The following is a 13,667-nucleotide window of genomic DNA, read 5'->3' as shown; positions in this document are numbered from 1 at the left end:
TTATTTTTAAATATTTTATTTATTTATTTGACAGAGAGAGAGAGACAGCCAGCGAGAGAGGGAACACAGGCGGGGAGAGTGGGAGAGGAAGAAGTNGGAGAGTGGGAGAGGAAGAAGTAGGCTCCCAGCGGAGGAGCCTGATGTGGGGCTTGATCCCAGGACTCTGGGATCACGCCCTGAGCTGAAGGCAGACGCTTAACGACTGAGCCACACAGGCGCCCCTAAAACTATGCTTTATATTAAAAATTACCAAATTACTGAGCCTTACCAAGAACTTAAACGAGATATACAAATAATATCTGGTATTTACAGAATCAGAAGGAGCGGCTAACAAACAACTTAATCTGACAGATGGCTTTATTATCAGCAAAAGTCACAGAATGGTTATAACTGGAAGGAAGCTGAAAGACCTATGAAAGCCCCCAACTTCAGTGATTCTCTGCTCTCAGAGAAACCACAGTTGAAATGAAGAGGCAAGACAAACCCACATGAAATATTAACCAAAACCCTTCCCTTTCTTATTATTTGAGCACTGAATGAATTATAGACAGGCATACAGGAATTCAGACAAAGGGGTGATCATGTGGGTTGGATCATTCCAGAAGGCTTCATGTCTCCCATATAGTGGGAAGCTATGTCTCCCCATATAGTGTCTCCCCATATAGTGGGAAGCTATAAATACCTTGATATCCTGTTAAGCCTGAAGAAATCCTGAATGAAACATTTCCTTCACGCATGGAGAAAATATTTTAAAACTTCAAACTTAAGATAAGTTTGCTCTTGGGGCGCCTGGGTGGCATAGCGGTTAAGCGTCTGCCTTCAGCTCAGGGCGTGATCCTGGCGTTATGGGATCGAGCCCCACATCAGGCTCCTCTGATATGAGCCTGCTTCTTCCTCTCCCACTCCCCCTGCTTGTGTTCCCTCTCTCACTGGCTGTCTCTATCTCTGTCAAATAAATAAATAAAATCTTAAAAAAAAAAAAAAGATAAGTTTGCTCATTTGGTTTAGGTAAAACATTAATTCAGTATTTATAATCTTTAAATAGTTCAAAGTAGAGCTTTTTGAGAAAAAGATAATTAGACCCTGCTTGCTGAAAAAATATAAAATTCTCAATCCAGCTCATGAAATAATGGGAACAGTGAAGAGCTGAGGCCAGATTTTGGGGAGGAGTGGGGAGCTGGGCTTGTTTGTCAAAAATAACCTTTATCGGGACCAAAGGAATCTACCTGGATGCTAAAAATAGAAAATAGGTCTCAACCCCTAGAAATCTGAGTCATTTTGCCTAGTTAAAATCAAGAGGACAGGGGATACTGCAGGCCAGCTTCACTTAGTAACATTCTGGAAGTTAGAGGCAAGAGGGGCAGGTAAGCACCTGCTTCGGGGTAAAACCAGAATAAAACCGGCCCCAGAAGGCAGATCACAAACCAGGAGTGTAAGATTTGGAGTTCTGCACCTGACTGAATTTGTTAGCAATTCTTCTACCATTGGATCCTGCTCTGTAGATTAATATCCCCTGGCCAACCTTTCTGTTTCCCCACAAGAGGGATACTACAGATTTCAGCAACAGATCATTGACTGCATCTAAGAAATGCAAAGCAGTGAACATTCAGTGTTTGGGGTGAGTGGTGATCAAGGCAGCTCTAAAGACACATTTGTTGAAGTTCTGGAAACTCTCAGCCAGAGTGAGAGTAACATACCATAAAAGTGTTTAAAATTCCCAGGAGAAATTTTCTGATTATTCTAGACTTATTCCTAGATCAACCAAATATATCTTGGGGTGAAGGTAGGGGAGGGATGCCATACAGCACAATAGGGCTGCTGAGAGCCCATCTTATATATTGGGCCATCTCTGGGCGAGAAAGAATTGTTGGCTTCAAGACAGTGACTCCAATTTGAGTTTACCACAGTGTCTGAGACTTCTTTCATTCATTCATTCATTCATTCATTCATTCATTCATTCATTCATTCTTAGAGATACCTTATCAAAGCAATGTGGTCCAGAATATAAGCTCTGGAACCAAGTGCATGGGATCAGTTCCTAGCTCTATCAATTACTAACATTATACTTCCTTCACCTGTCAAAAACAGTCAATTATAGTACCTAACTTGCAATGAAAAGTAAAAGACTGGATTCACATAATGAGCCTAGAACAGTGTCTGGCACTAATAAGCACTCTATACATTTTAGCTTTAATTACTATTCATTCAAAAACTTTTAATGAGCGCTGATTATGTGCCAAGCACTGTATAAGGTCCTCATGGTCCTTTAGCACAAACCTATTCTTCTACTTACGTTCCAATCCTAGTCATTAAGTAGGAATGTAGGAGTCATCCTAAACTTCCTCTCCCTCACTGCCCACCCCTAAAGATATGGCCAAGTCTTGCCTATCAGACATGTCAGCTCCTTCCCTCTTTTGCACTCCTCCTTATCACTGCCTGACTCAAGCTTTCTCCAATTTCTCTTCTCAAATATTACAGTAATCTCCTGTGTGTCTCCCTAAAGCTAGTGTAGTGCTCATCCAATCTATTCTCCATCTTGATTCTAAATTCTTTCCAAAACACATATCTGACAATATCATTCACCTGCTGAAGACTTCTATAAGATAAAGTCACAGGTCCAACATGGCACATGGGACTTTGTGATGTGGCCCCATCTGTCTCCCCAGCCCTCACCCTGTGCCCATACTGACCAGGCTGGAGTTCCCTGACAGTACAGTGCTGATCCTTCTGCTGGGTCAACTATCCCTCCATCTGCCTGACAACTCCCCCTCTTATATTGAGGCTCATTATTTAATCAATAAATACTTCCTAACACCTGCTATGAGTAATGCCTGTACCAAGGTCAGGGTGTACAATGATGAACACATTCAATCCTTTCTTTCTCATAGAAAAAGTAACTAGGTGACTTTGAGGCCCTCGAGGGAGAAATGAAATATAGAAATTAAGGTAGAATTGTCTCAAATTTAGCATATTTTCCCCCACTAGTTGGAATACCTTATGGAATTGTAGAAATTGAATATATTTTGGCATCAAGTCCAAAAGTACCCCAGCAGACTTCAATCTCAACAGTAAACTGTGTCACAGTAGATTTAGTCATTTTGACTTGTACAGCTATGATGTATTAGAAAAGATTGATTTGAACTATAAAAAACAATAATCAGAAAGTTGTTTCAATATGGTGTTATAAAGTTATAGGCCATTAACTAGCCACTCTGTTACTAAAAAGGAAGAAACTCTAAGTGCCTGTGATTGTCTAGGGGTAATAACAGGCTGGGTTTCTTTTTACATGGTTATTAAATAATATGAAATATGGTTAATTCAAACACTTTAAGAATCATGCCTTTCTAATTAACACATTTTTAAATCACTCTGAATGAAATGCTTACTGTATAAGCACAACAGGCTGTCTACAAAGACAAGTAGAGGATCAAACTCAAAACTTTCCTCACTCTTCCAGCAATGATGACACGGTTCATTCAAAATCCCAGATCTGCAGAAACATCAGTCATATTGGGACAGAAGCTCTACTGTGGACACAGATTTGTCATAGCGCCCATCTCCTTCATTGGATTTCCCAATCTTCCACACTAGTGTTTATGGCCCTTTTCAGCATCACCCTGTCTTATTCATGATTATATAACCAGAGCTCCGTGAAAAGCCTGGCACAGAGAAGGTACCTGATAACTGTTTGCTGGGCTGCCCTCAGCTCAAACTCAGCTCCAACAGAGATGCTCTCCCCGTCTCTACTGTGTGAGACAGTGTACAGTCATCCAGCTGCAATGGGACCTTAAATATTTTGATATCTCACCTCCAATGGGCATCCACCATTTTCATGTGGGACTAATTTGCTAAAGACAAACTGTCCAAAATATTTGGATTCAGAGAGTGACACTCAATCACTATGTAAAACGACATATTTCTACCCTACTATACCAGCGAAAGTAATAACATACAGTTATTGAACAATGAACTTAATTTTCTCTTGGGCCTCTGCAGCAAAGCAAAGCACATGATCTGAATGCTTATCTTACATCAGCCTAGTGACCCTAGCTGGTAGGCTGTACCATCAGGCGCTTTAGGAAACTGAAAACTTGAACTGTTAACTTCCTATACCACCAGCCCCAGTTTAGCAGTGCACGCACTTTACATCTTAGTCGTACTTTACACACAACCCTGAGCAAACCTCAGTTTTCAAAAGTTCATTAACAAAGTCTCACAATTAAAAGAGCTGCCCTGTGAGTCATTTTTGGATACCCGTGTGGAAATAACAACTCCTCCCTTTGCTGAGAAACAGCTTCAACAAGTGCATGAGAACCACAGGAAGTAATACAGAGCTCAGCTATTGTCAGGGGAGTCTAGCATTCCCTCTCAGGACGTGTGGCTCTTGGAGTCACCTTGCCACTATTTCTTGTCTTCACTCTTCCAGAAATAAAGTCTTTTTTATGTGAGCTTGGAAGGAACTATTTCAGGGCAATATCAAGGTCTTCGTATTTCCTGGCTCCTGAGTCATACTGTCAAGTTCAAGTCAAGAAGTACCCATTCTGGTGTTTATGAGAAAGTGCAACCTAAAATAAGCAGTGAATAGCACCTGGATGGCCCAGTTGATGAAGCGGCAGACTCTTGATTTCGGTTGGAGTCTTGATCTCAGTGTCCTGGGATCAAGCCCAGTGTCCTGGTATCAAGCCCCTTGTCCGGCTCTGAGCTGAGCGTGGAGGCACTTGAGATTCTCTCTCTCTCCCCTCCCTACTCCGCCTCTCCCCACGCCTCACTCTCATAAATAAAATAAAATAGGAAGTGAACAGGTGATCACACCGAAGTAATGTCCCCGGTAACTCAAAAGAAGTTCAGCCTCTCGATTTAAAACCCCAGTAGTCTTAGGTGCACACTTTGTAAGGGAAGCCTATCAATAGGTACATGAAATAATTTCAATGAAGCCCTAAACGCGCAGTCCCTTGCCCACCGGGAGGGAAAAAAAAAAAAAAAATCGCTCCGCTGTACGTGAGAAACCCAAGGCCGCGTTCCCTGAGGCGTGAGGCGGCGGCGTGAGCACCCGGCCCAGACCCGAAATTCCCCCAAAGACATCCCTCGAAGCCCCAGACAGCGAGGCCACCCCGGCGCCCCTCCGCGGCTCTCCACGCACAGCCTAGCGGGGAGCATCCTCGCCCCTGGGGCAGTTAAGGAGAGAAAAGGAGGTACAAAGGGAAAAAACGAACCAGGAACAGGACCAAGCGTGCGAACCGAGAAGCCCTGTCCTGCGCGGGCGCGGGTCCCACGCTGGGAGTCGTGAGAAGGAAGGAAACCTGTTGCGCGACTCCTGGCGGCGAGGCTCCCGGCGCCTCCTGCGGCCCGGACTGGGCTCCTCCTCAGCCACCCGAGCTCCGCGCCGCCGCCGCCGCATCTGGACGCCGGCGGCCCGGCCCCTGGTGTCGGCAGCGCCCACTGCTGGGGGAGCAGGCCCCGCCCCGGGACGACAGCGCCGGCCGCCCGCGCGCCCGTCCCCGCCCGGAGTCCGTGCTCCCCGAGATCGGGCGGTCCGGGCGGGCCCCCTCCAGCCGCCTCCCCTCTCCTGTGCGCCCAGAGGCGCTCTCCGCGTGCTGCCCGAGGCACCTCACCCGATCCCCCACCCCCGAGAGGGGAGGGGGGCCGGAGGCGCCGGACTTTCCCCGGGAATCCCCTTGCGCTGGTGACGTTTGCGGGCAGCTGCGTTCGGCGCGGCGCGGGCGCGTGCGGCGGGTTCTGAGAGTGGGAGTGACTGCCACAGGCCGGGGCGGGCCCTGCACCCGGGGCGCTCCGCTAGGCGGCGGGCAGGGAGGCTGAGCGCCGCCTTGCCAGAGCCCCCTCGGACTCACCCCTTCAAGCAGCCCTGAGCCCCGGCTGAGTGCATTCATTCATTCAGTACCAACTGAGCGTCCACTCAAGGACTGAGGATACTACCCTGGTTAAAAATAGCGCCAAGACCCTGCCCTGGAAGACCTGGCGTTCCAGTGAGGAAAGATAAACGGATAAAGTGTATATTACGTGCAACGGTGGTAAGTATCTTGAAAAATAAGACTGAGGCTCAAAAGTTAAGGAATGCTAAAAAAAAAAGCCTTCACTGATAGAGAATTTCAGAGAAATGCAGAAGCCAACCAAAGAGTTCCCAATGGCTGAAACTAGAACAATTTGAGCAACAAAAAAGTGGTATTAGACTGCAATCCAAAGTAAAAAGAAAATCCATGAGTTCCTAATGATATAAGTAGTTGAATGAATAAATAAATGGTGGAGAGGAGATAAATCTCCCCTGTAGAAAAATTTGGAAAAATTTATGTAGGGTACTCCATCCTTAAGGAGGAGAAGCATAACTTCCCACTGCTTAAGTATGGGGTACTGATAGTGACTTCTCCCAAAAAGTAAGGTATGGAAAGGGGGAAAAAAAGTAACTTCACGGGGCGCCTGGGTGGCACAGTGGTTAAGCGTCTGCCTTCGGCTCAGGGCGTGATCCCGGCGTTACGGGATCGCGCCCCACATCAGGCTCCTCCACTATGAGCCTGCTTCTTCCTCTCCCACTCCCCCTGCTTGTGTTCCCTCTCTCGCTGGCTGTTTCTGTCTCTGTTGAATAAAAAAATTAAAAAATTAAAAAAAAAGAGTAACTTCACAATGGAGACACCTATAAAACAGGACTTTGGCCAAATGATCAAGGTCAACATTAACAGTTGTAAATCATATTGATAGTATACGCTCTTGATATGTGTTGAAAATGTCACTTTGCCTTTGTGGTCTTCCTCCCCCAAGCTCATAACCCTAGTTTATCATAAGAAAAACATCAGACAAATTCCAACAGAGGGACATCCTACAAAGTACCCAACCAATATTTCTCTAAGCTGTCAATGCCATCGAAAACAAGGAAAGTCTGAGAAACTGCCACAGCCTCGAGGAGCCTAGGGAGACATTACACCTAAATGTACATGGTATCCTGAATGGGATCGTAGAACAGAAAAAGGCCAGAGGTAAAAACTAAGGAGGGGGCACCTAGGTGGCTGAATCAGTTAAGAGTCTGCCTCTTGATTTCAGTTCAGGGCTCAGTCTCCAGGTTGTGAGATCGAACCTTAGAGGGCTCCCCCTGAGGGCTCTGCTTGAGACTTGCCCTCTACCCCACTGATGCTCGTGCTCTCTCTCTCTCAAATAAATAAATAAACAAATATTTTTTTAAAACTAAGAAACTCTGAATAAAGTATGGACTCTCATTAGCAGTATAGTACCAAGATTCGTTCATTAGTTATGATATGTGCCATAGTAATTGTAAGATGGTAATAATAGGGGCAAATGGGACATGTTTTATGAGAACCCTCTATATTATCCTTGTAATTTTTCTGTAAATCTAAAACTATTCTAAAAAATGAAGTTTATTTTAAAAGTAAAGCAAAATAAGAGAGATGAGTGGTGTTATAATAAATTAAAAACAAAAACAAAGGGTTTATTTCAAAGGCCTCTAAGATAACAGTTTGAAGGAAGAAACAATGTGGATATTTGGGTTTTGACCATTTCAAGCAGAGAGATCTACAGATGTAAAGGCCCTGAGGCAGGAGCGTGCTTGGCTTCTAGGAATAGGATCAGTGTGGGTGGAACAGAATGAGAGGGGGAAGGGCAATGGGTGGTGGAGCTAGGGTTGGGGAACAGAGTATGTAGGGCCTTGGTGGTCATGATGGTTTTAATATTTTACCCTGATTGAGAAAGGAAGATGTTGAAGAATTTTTAATAGAGGAGTAACCTGATATTAACCTGATATGGCATTTGTTTTTGTTGCTGTTGTTGTTTTTTACTGTTGTGTTGACAAATTAGGGGAGAGGATGGAGGAAGTCCAAACAGTAAGAAGCTGTGCTGGTTAAGTTTATCTGTCAACTTGACTGGGCAATGGGGTGCCCAGGTATTTGGTTAAAGATTATTCTGGATGTGTCTGTAAGGGTGTTTTAGATGAATCTGTAGCATAAGTAAGGTACATTGCCCTCCCCAGTATGGGTGGGCCTCATCCAATCTGTTGAAGGCCTGAACAGAACAATAGGCTGGGAAAGGGAGAATTTGTCCTCTCGGCCTGTCTTTGAGTTGGGACATCAGTTTTTTCCAGGCTTCAGAATTGGCTTCAAGCTAAAAGTTACATCATTTACTCTCCTGCTTCTCAGGCCTTTGGATTCAGACAGGAATTCTACCACCAACTTTCCTGGGTCTGCATCTTGCTGACTACAGATCTTGGAAGTTCTCAGCCTCCATAATATAAATGTTTCATTCATGTATACATGGTTTCTCTGACAACCCTCACTGATTCAAATCCTAGTGTAGAGCTAGTAAGTGGGCAGGTTCTGGATATATCCCCAAGGAAAAGATGACAGGACTGGCTAGTTAATTGGATGTAGGACATGAGAGAGTAAAAGGAGTCAGGATGAGGGGTGTCTGGGTGGCTCAGTCGGTTAAGTATCTGCCTTCAGCTCAGGTTATGATCCCAGGGTCCTGGGATCAGATTGAGCCCCTTGGGGGCTTACGGCTCAGCAGGGAGTCTGTTTCTCCCTCTCCCCCAGTCATGTTTACTTTCTCTCTCTCCCTCTCTGAAATAAATACATAAAATCTTTTTTTAAAAAAAGATTTTGTCAGAGAGAGAGAGAGAGAGAGAGAGAGAGAGAGAGCACAAGCAGGGGGACCGGCAGGCGTAGGGAGAAGCAGGCTTCCCGCTGAGCAAGGAGCACAATGTGGGGCTCAATCCCAGGACCCTGGGATCATGAACTGAGCCGAAGGCAGACACTTAACCAACTCAGCCACCCAGGTGTCCCAATAAATAAAGTCTTAAAAAAAAGGAGTGAGGATGAGTCAAGGTTTTTATTTGGAGCAATTAGAAGAAAAGAGGTTCCTTATGTTAACTGGGAAGACTGCTTGAGAAGCAAGTTGTGGGGCTGGGGAGGGGAGGGAGGGGTTGCTGGGGATTAAGAGTTCCATTTTGGACACTTTAAGTTTGGAGTTGTCAAGAAGGCATTTATATAGATGAGTCTGGGATAATGATATCAATTGGGAGTCTTTAGCATATAGGTGATGTGCAGATAGAATTTGCATGTGTGAAGTCTGAGCCCTGGGGCACTCCAAAGGTCAGAGATCAGGAAGATGAAGAATCAAAAAGGGAGAATGAGAAGGTATAATCAGTGATATAGGAGGTAGACTCACAGTGGTGTTCCAGAGGCCAAATGAAAACAATGCTTTAAGAATGAGCAATTCTATCAAATGCTGCTAAAGAGGGTAAAATTATTTATTTTTTAAAGGTTTTATTTATTTATTTGAGAGAGAGAGAGAGAGAGAGAACGAGCAGGGAGAGGGGCAGGAGAAGCAGACCCCCTGCTGAGCAGGGAGACCTAAGTGGGGCAATCCCAGGACTCCAGGACCATGACCCAAGCCCAAGGCAGATGCTCAACCAACTGAGCCACCCAGGTGCCCCAGGAGGGTAAAATTAGAGCTGAAAACATCAATGGGCTTGGCCACCTGGAGGTCAATGGCACACTTGATAAGAAGAATTTTGGTGGTGTGTAGTGATCAAAGCCTGTCTGGATTGGGCCCAGAGAGAATGAAAAAAGAGTAAATGGAGATAGAAAAATGGAGCAGTAGTTGGAAGAAATACATGGTCAAGAGAGAGATTTTTATTTTTAATTAGAACATATGCCTGGTTGTATGCTCATGGGCATGAGCCAAAAGAGAAGGAAAATGTGATGATGTGGAAGAATAAAGATCATTGCTGTAGCAGTGTTCTTGAGTAGATGAGCAGGGATGGGATCCAATGCACAAAAGGAATGTTGGGGTTAAATTGGAGAAGATAGAGAAGATAGAATCCTTTTCTTTTAGCTGGAAGGGAGGCAGAACATATGGGCACAGATGCTGGTAAATGTTGAGGCAGAAAATGTTTTATCAATGAAGAAATAAGGTTATCAGTGGAAAGAGAGGAAGTTTGAGAAGAGGGTAGAAAGTATGAAATATCATCCAGGGACAGTGAGAGAGTAAATATAGACTTTGAAAATATTGTCAGATTGCTAAGGGTTCATTCGAAGTCAGGGACCATGTTATAAAGGGAGGCCAGTGGGTATAGCTGTGTAGTCTCATCAGTCTCATTTGCCTATTTGGGTACAAATAATGCTAGGCAGAGGTCCAGATACAACCAGAGTTTGGAGTTGCCAGCTGAATATGATGGAACAGAGAGGGACAAGATCGTGGTTCATCTATGCAAAGGAATGATTATAGGGAAGGACCATAGCGTTTAAACCAAGGAAGGAGAGAGGAGAGAACATGAATGATGGTGTTGAGGCAAAGTGAAAAAGTGTTAGGTTAATGGATTGGAGGCTCCTGGGTGTCAAGGAATTGTGCAGTCGGGGATTAGAGAGATTCAGTTGGAAAAATACAAGTTGGTTGTCAGAGAGTGGGATCTTTGAGACTTAGATGAGGAAGGGCTGAAGATATTGATAATGACAAAGTCTAGACTGACCTGGGCTTTCTGCAATTGATGTGCCCACCCCCTGCTAGGCTCCCAGGTAGGTCTCCTATGTTTTATACATTTTTCCTGGCAAGGTTGACTCTCACCTGCAGTCTGGATTTTTTTGAACCATGAATATGGATGAGGACTTTAGGGTAAACCCGATAAAGCAAGACAAGCTCTTGGAGAGGGCCATAGCTGCTACATGAAATGAAATCCTGTCCTCTGTATACACCATCTTGTATCCTACTGCCATCCCAGATTTGAAGCACTCATAAACCCACTGAATCTCAGGTCATCTAGCTCAGCCACCCCTCTCAGGTATAACTCCTCCATATAGTCATTTTTTATACCCACCATGTAGCAATCACCAACCACAATTTCTCTTTGCAAACTCCTTGAGGACATATGTTTAACCTATCTTCTTTGTGTGTGATAGAATATATGTGACATAAAATATACCATTGTCACCATTTTAAAGTGTGAAGTTCAACTCCATAAGTGCATTTACATTGTTATGCAACCATCACCATCCATTTCCAGAAATTTTTATCTACCCCCAACTGACATCTCTGTACCCATTAAACACTTAATTCTCCAATCCCCCACTCCCCAGCCCCTGGCAGCCACCACCCTACTTTCTGTCTCTATGAATTTGACTACTGTAGACATGTCGTATAAGTGGGATGGTACAATATTTGTCCTTTTGTAACTGGCTTGTTTCACTCGGCGTAATGGCTTCAAGGTTTATCTACGTTATAGCACATGTGTCTGAATCTTTTTCCTTTTGAAGGCTGAATAATATTTCTTTTTCAGTCATTGCTTCCATTTTTCTGGTGCATATACCCAGAAGTGGAATTGCTGGATCCTATGGTAATTCTCTGTGTAATTTTTTTGTGGTATCATCACACCACATTTCACAGAAGCTGCACCGTTTTACATTCATACTAGCAAAGCACAGCAGTCTGATGTCTCCACATCCTTGCCAACACTTATTACTTCTTAATAACCTCTCTTTGATTTCCTCCCTACATGACACGCTGCTAGGCACGGGGTGTTGTATGAGTAAATGAACAGCTGTTGTTAACCCTGTTGAAAAGGGAAACGAGATGAAATGAACCAACAAGCCCCATCTCGCACATCTTGTTCTGGACCCTCACTGTCCACTCTTGTATAGCCACAGGTAGCCATTTAAATTAAAATTAATTAAGATTAAGCAAAACTTTAAATTCAGTTCCTCAGTCTCAGTGACATTTTCAGTGCACAAGGGCCACCGTAACTAGTGGGAATTAGTGTCCCCTATATCGGACTGTGCAGAGCAGAACATCACCATGAACATTACCAGTTCTTTGGCTACTATACTGGGCAGTGCTTTCCAGATCCTGCTAGTGCCCTGCGCTTTGTCTCACAAATCATATTTGGGTCAGCTTTTCCAGAATTGGACAGCTTAAAATCTAAGGGCTTTCTTTTAGGAGGGAGGAAATATGCTACCTAAAAAGTCTACGGCCCTTAGTCTATAAATGGCTGCCATGCAAGGTCTCAAATTATTATGTTTAAATATTAGATGTGGACTTTCGGTGATCATGTGGTTCTGTTGCTCTCGATGATTACCTTTATGAACACAGATTTGCTGAATTATGTAAGTCTTTCTCGGTGTCACTCCAAACAGTTATCTACTAAACCATTGGTTTCAAAAAATATTTTTAGATTCAGAATGGAGATTATGTTTCCACTTACTACTTTTTACCCAAAGCCTAACACAATTTCTAGGACATTAGAGACTCTGAATAAATATTTGTTGAATGATGAGTGAATGAATGACAAAAGTAAGCACTGAGCTGAACATGGAAACTCAGGGCACTGAGATAACATTTTAGAGGGTGGCACCCAGGTGTAATGAGATTTAGTAATATGGATCTAGCACTGTTTTTTCTTTTTTAAGCCGCGTTCTTCTCTCTCATTGTTCGAAAAGTAGCTTGAAACTTAATTGCTGTAAGGATCTTGTCTAGTGCATGTTTATAAAGCTTCAGCTCTTTTATAAACACTGGCCACCAATGAATGTAATAACAAGAAGAAATAAATTATAGACTTTAATAACGTTAGTATGTGTGCAGACATCTTCTGTTTGCCCCTTCAGATTTATTTTCTATCTCCCTCCATTCTGCTCTCTACCCTGGGTGGTTGATCTTAATGGATTATTGCAACAGGCTCCTCCCTTTTGGGTTACCTTGGGCTTAGCCAATAGAGGGATCTAGCAGGGGAGAAGAAGCAGGGGATGAGGTCCGGGAATTTATTCCAAGCAGAAGGGCTATCTGTGTTCCTCAGCAGAAGGTCACTGTTCCTTTAAGATGGTCTGTCTGTTCTATATGATTCCCTCTCCTTCCTCATTCTGAATACCTCTCCCTACTCATGGTTCTCAGGCCTGGAGTATGACAGCCTGGGAGTCCCTATGGTTTCCACTCTGCCTATTCCTTTATAATATTACCTTTATTTATAAACCTTCATTGAATCATTCTAATTTGAATGTGCCATCTGTTTCATGTTGGGACCCTGAACAGCCATCCTTAATCAGCTAGACCTTAGTGTCTAGATCCCTGTTCTGAAAATTTTATACCTACAGTTCTTCCAGAAATGTTCCCTGATAATATTAGCATCTCTTTATTTCAATCTACCGGTTACCATTATAAAGAAACCATGTTGTATGTCATATAATATAAATTTTTCTCCAGTACACTCAGACTAGAAGAATATTCTGATTCATAGGCAAATCTTGCATATAGCTTCTCTACATAAAATACTATTTGTGGAAATATATAAAGAAGGCTATAAAATAAAGAGGTTAATGTTTAAGATATTAAATATCTTAACATCTGATAAGCTTTAAATTACTTCTAGATATGAGAAAATCTATACCTCAGTACTGCAAACAAACCATCATTACTCAACATACAGAGCTCACCAGAGAACACAGTTTCTAACCTTTTCCTATACACTGAATGTTTGTGTCTGCCAAAAATTCATATGTTGTAACCTAATCCCCAATGTGATGATATTAGGAAGTGCCTTGGGAGGTGAGTAGGTCATGAGGATGGACCCCTCAAGAATGGGATTCCTGTTCTTATAAAAGAGGTCCCAGTGAGCTCTCTAGCCCCTTCCATCATGTGAAAACACAGCAAGTAGACAGCCATCTGTG

General features: G+C 43.5%; 1 protein-coding gene across 4 annotated transcripts in view; it reads right to left on the bottom strand.

Annotated features, from left to right (window-relative positions):
• STX11 (syntaxin 11) overlaps positions 1 to 13,667 on the bottom strand; it is a 44,527-nt gene that overhangs the window by 28,770 nt on the left and 2,090 nt on the right. The window contains exon 1 of one of the 4 annotated variants that reach the window (XM_011220647.3): positions 5,214 to 5,823. The exons of 2 other annotated variants lie outside the window; for them this stretch is intronic. Coding sequence is in view for 1 of the 2 variants with exons in the window: in XM_011220642.3 (XP_011218944.1) it covers positions 683 to 737 (55 nt within the window). In the remaining variant the exon portion in view is untranslated. Of the gene's footprint in view, positions 1 to 682; positions 799 to 5,213; positions 5,824 to 13,667 lie in introns of those variants that run through there. One more of the 4 variants, XM_011220642.3, reaches the window with a different exon arrangement.

The sequence above is a fragment of the Ailuropoda melanoleuca genome, chromosome 10 (assembly GCF_002007445.2).
Source record: "Ailuropoda melanoleuca isolate Jingjing chromosome 10, ASM200744v2, whole genome shotgun sequence".
NCBI classification, from domain to species: Eukaryota; Metazoa; Chordata; class Mammalia; order Carnivora; family Ursidae; genus Ailuropoda; species Ailuropoda melanoleuca.
Note: the sequence above shows the minus strand (reverse complement) of the source record. Positions and strands in the feature narration are given on the sequence as shown.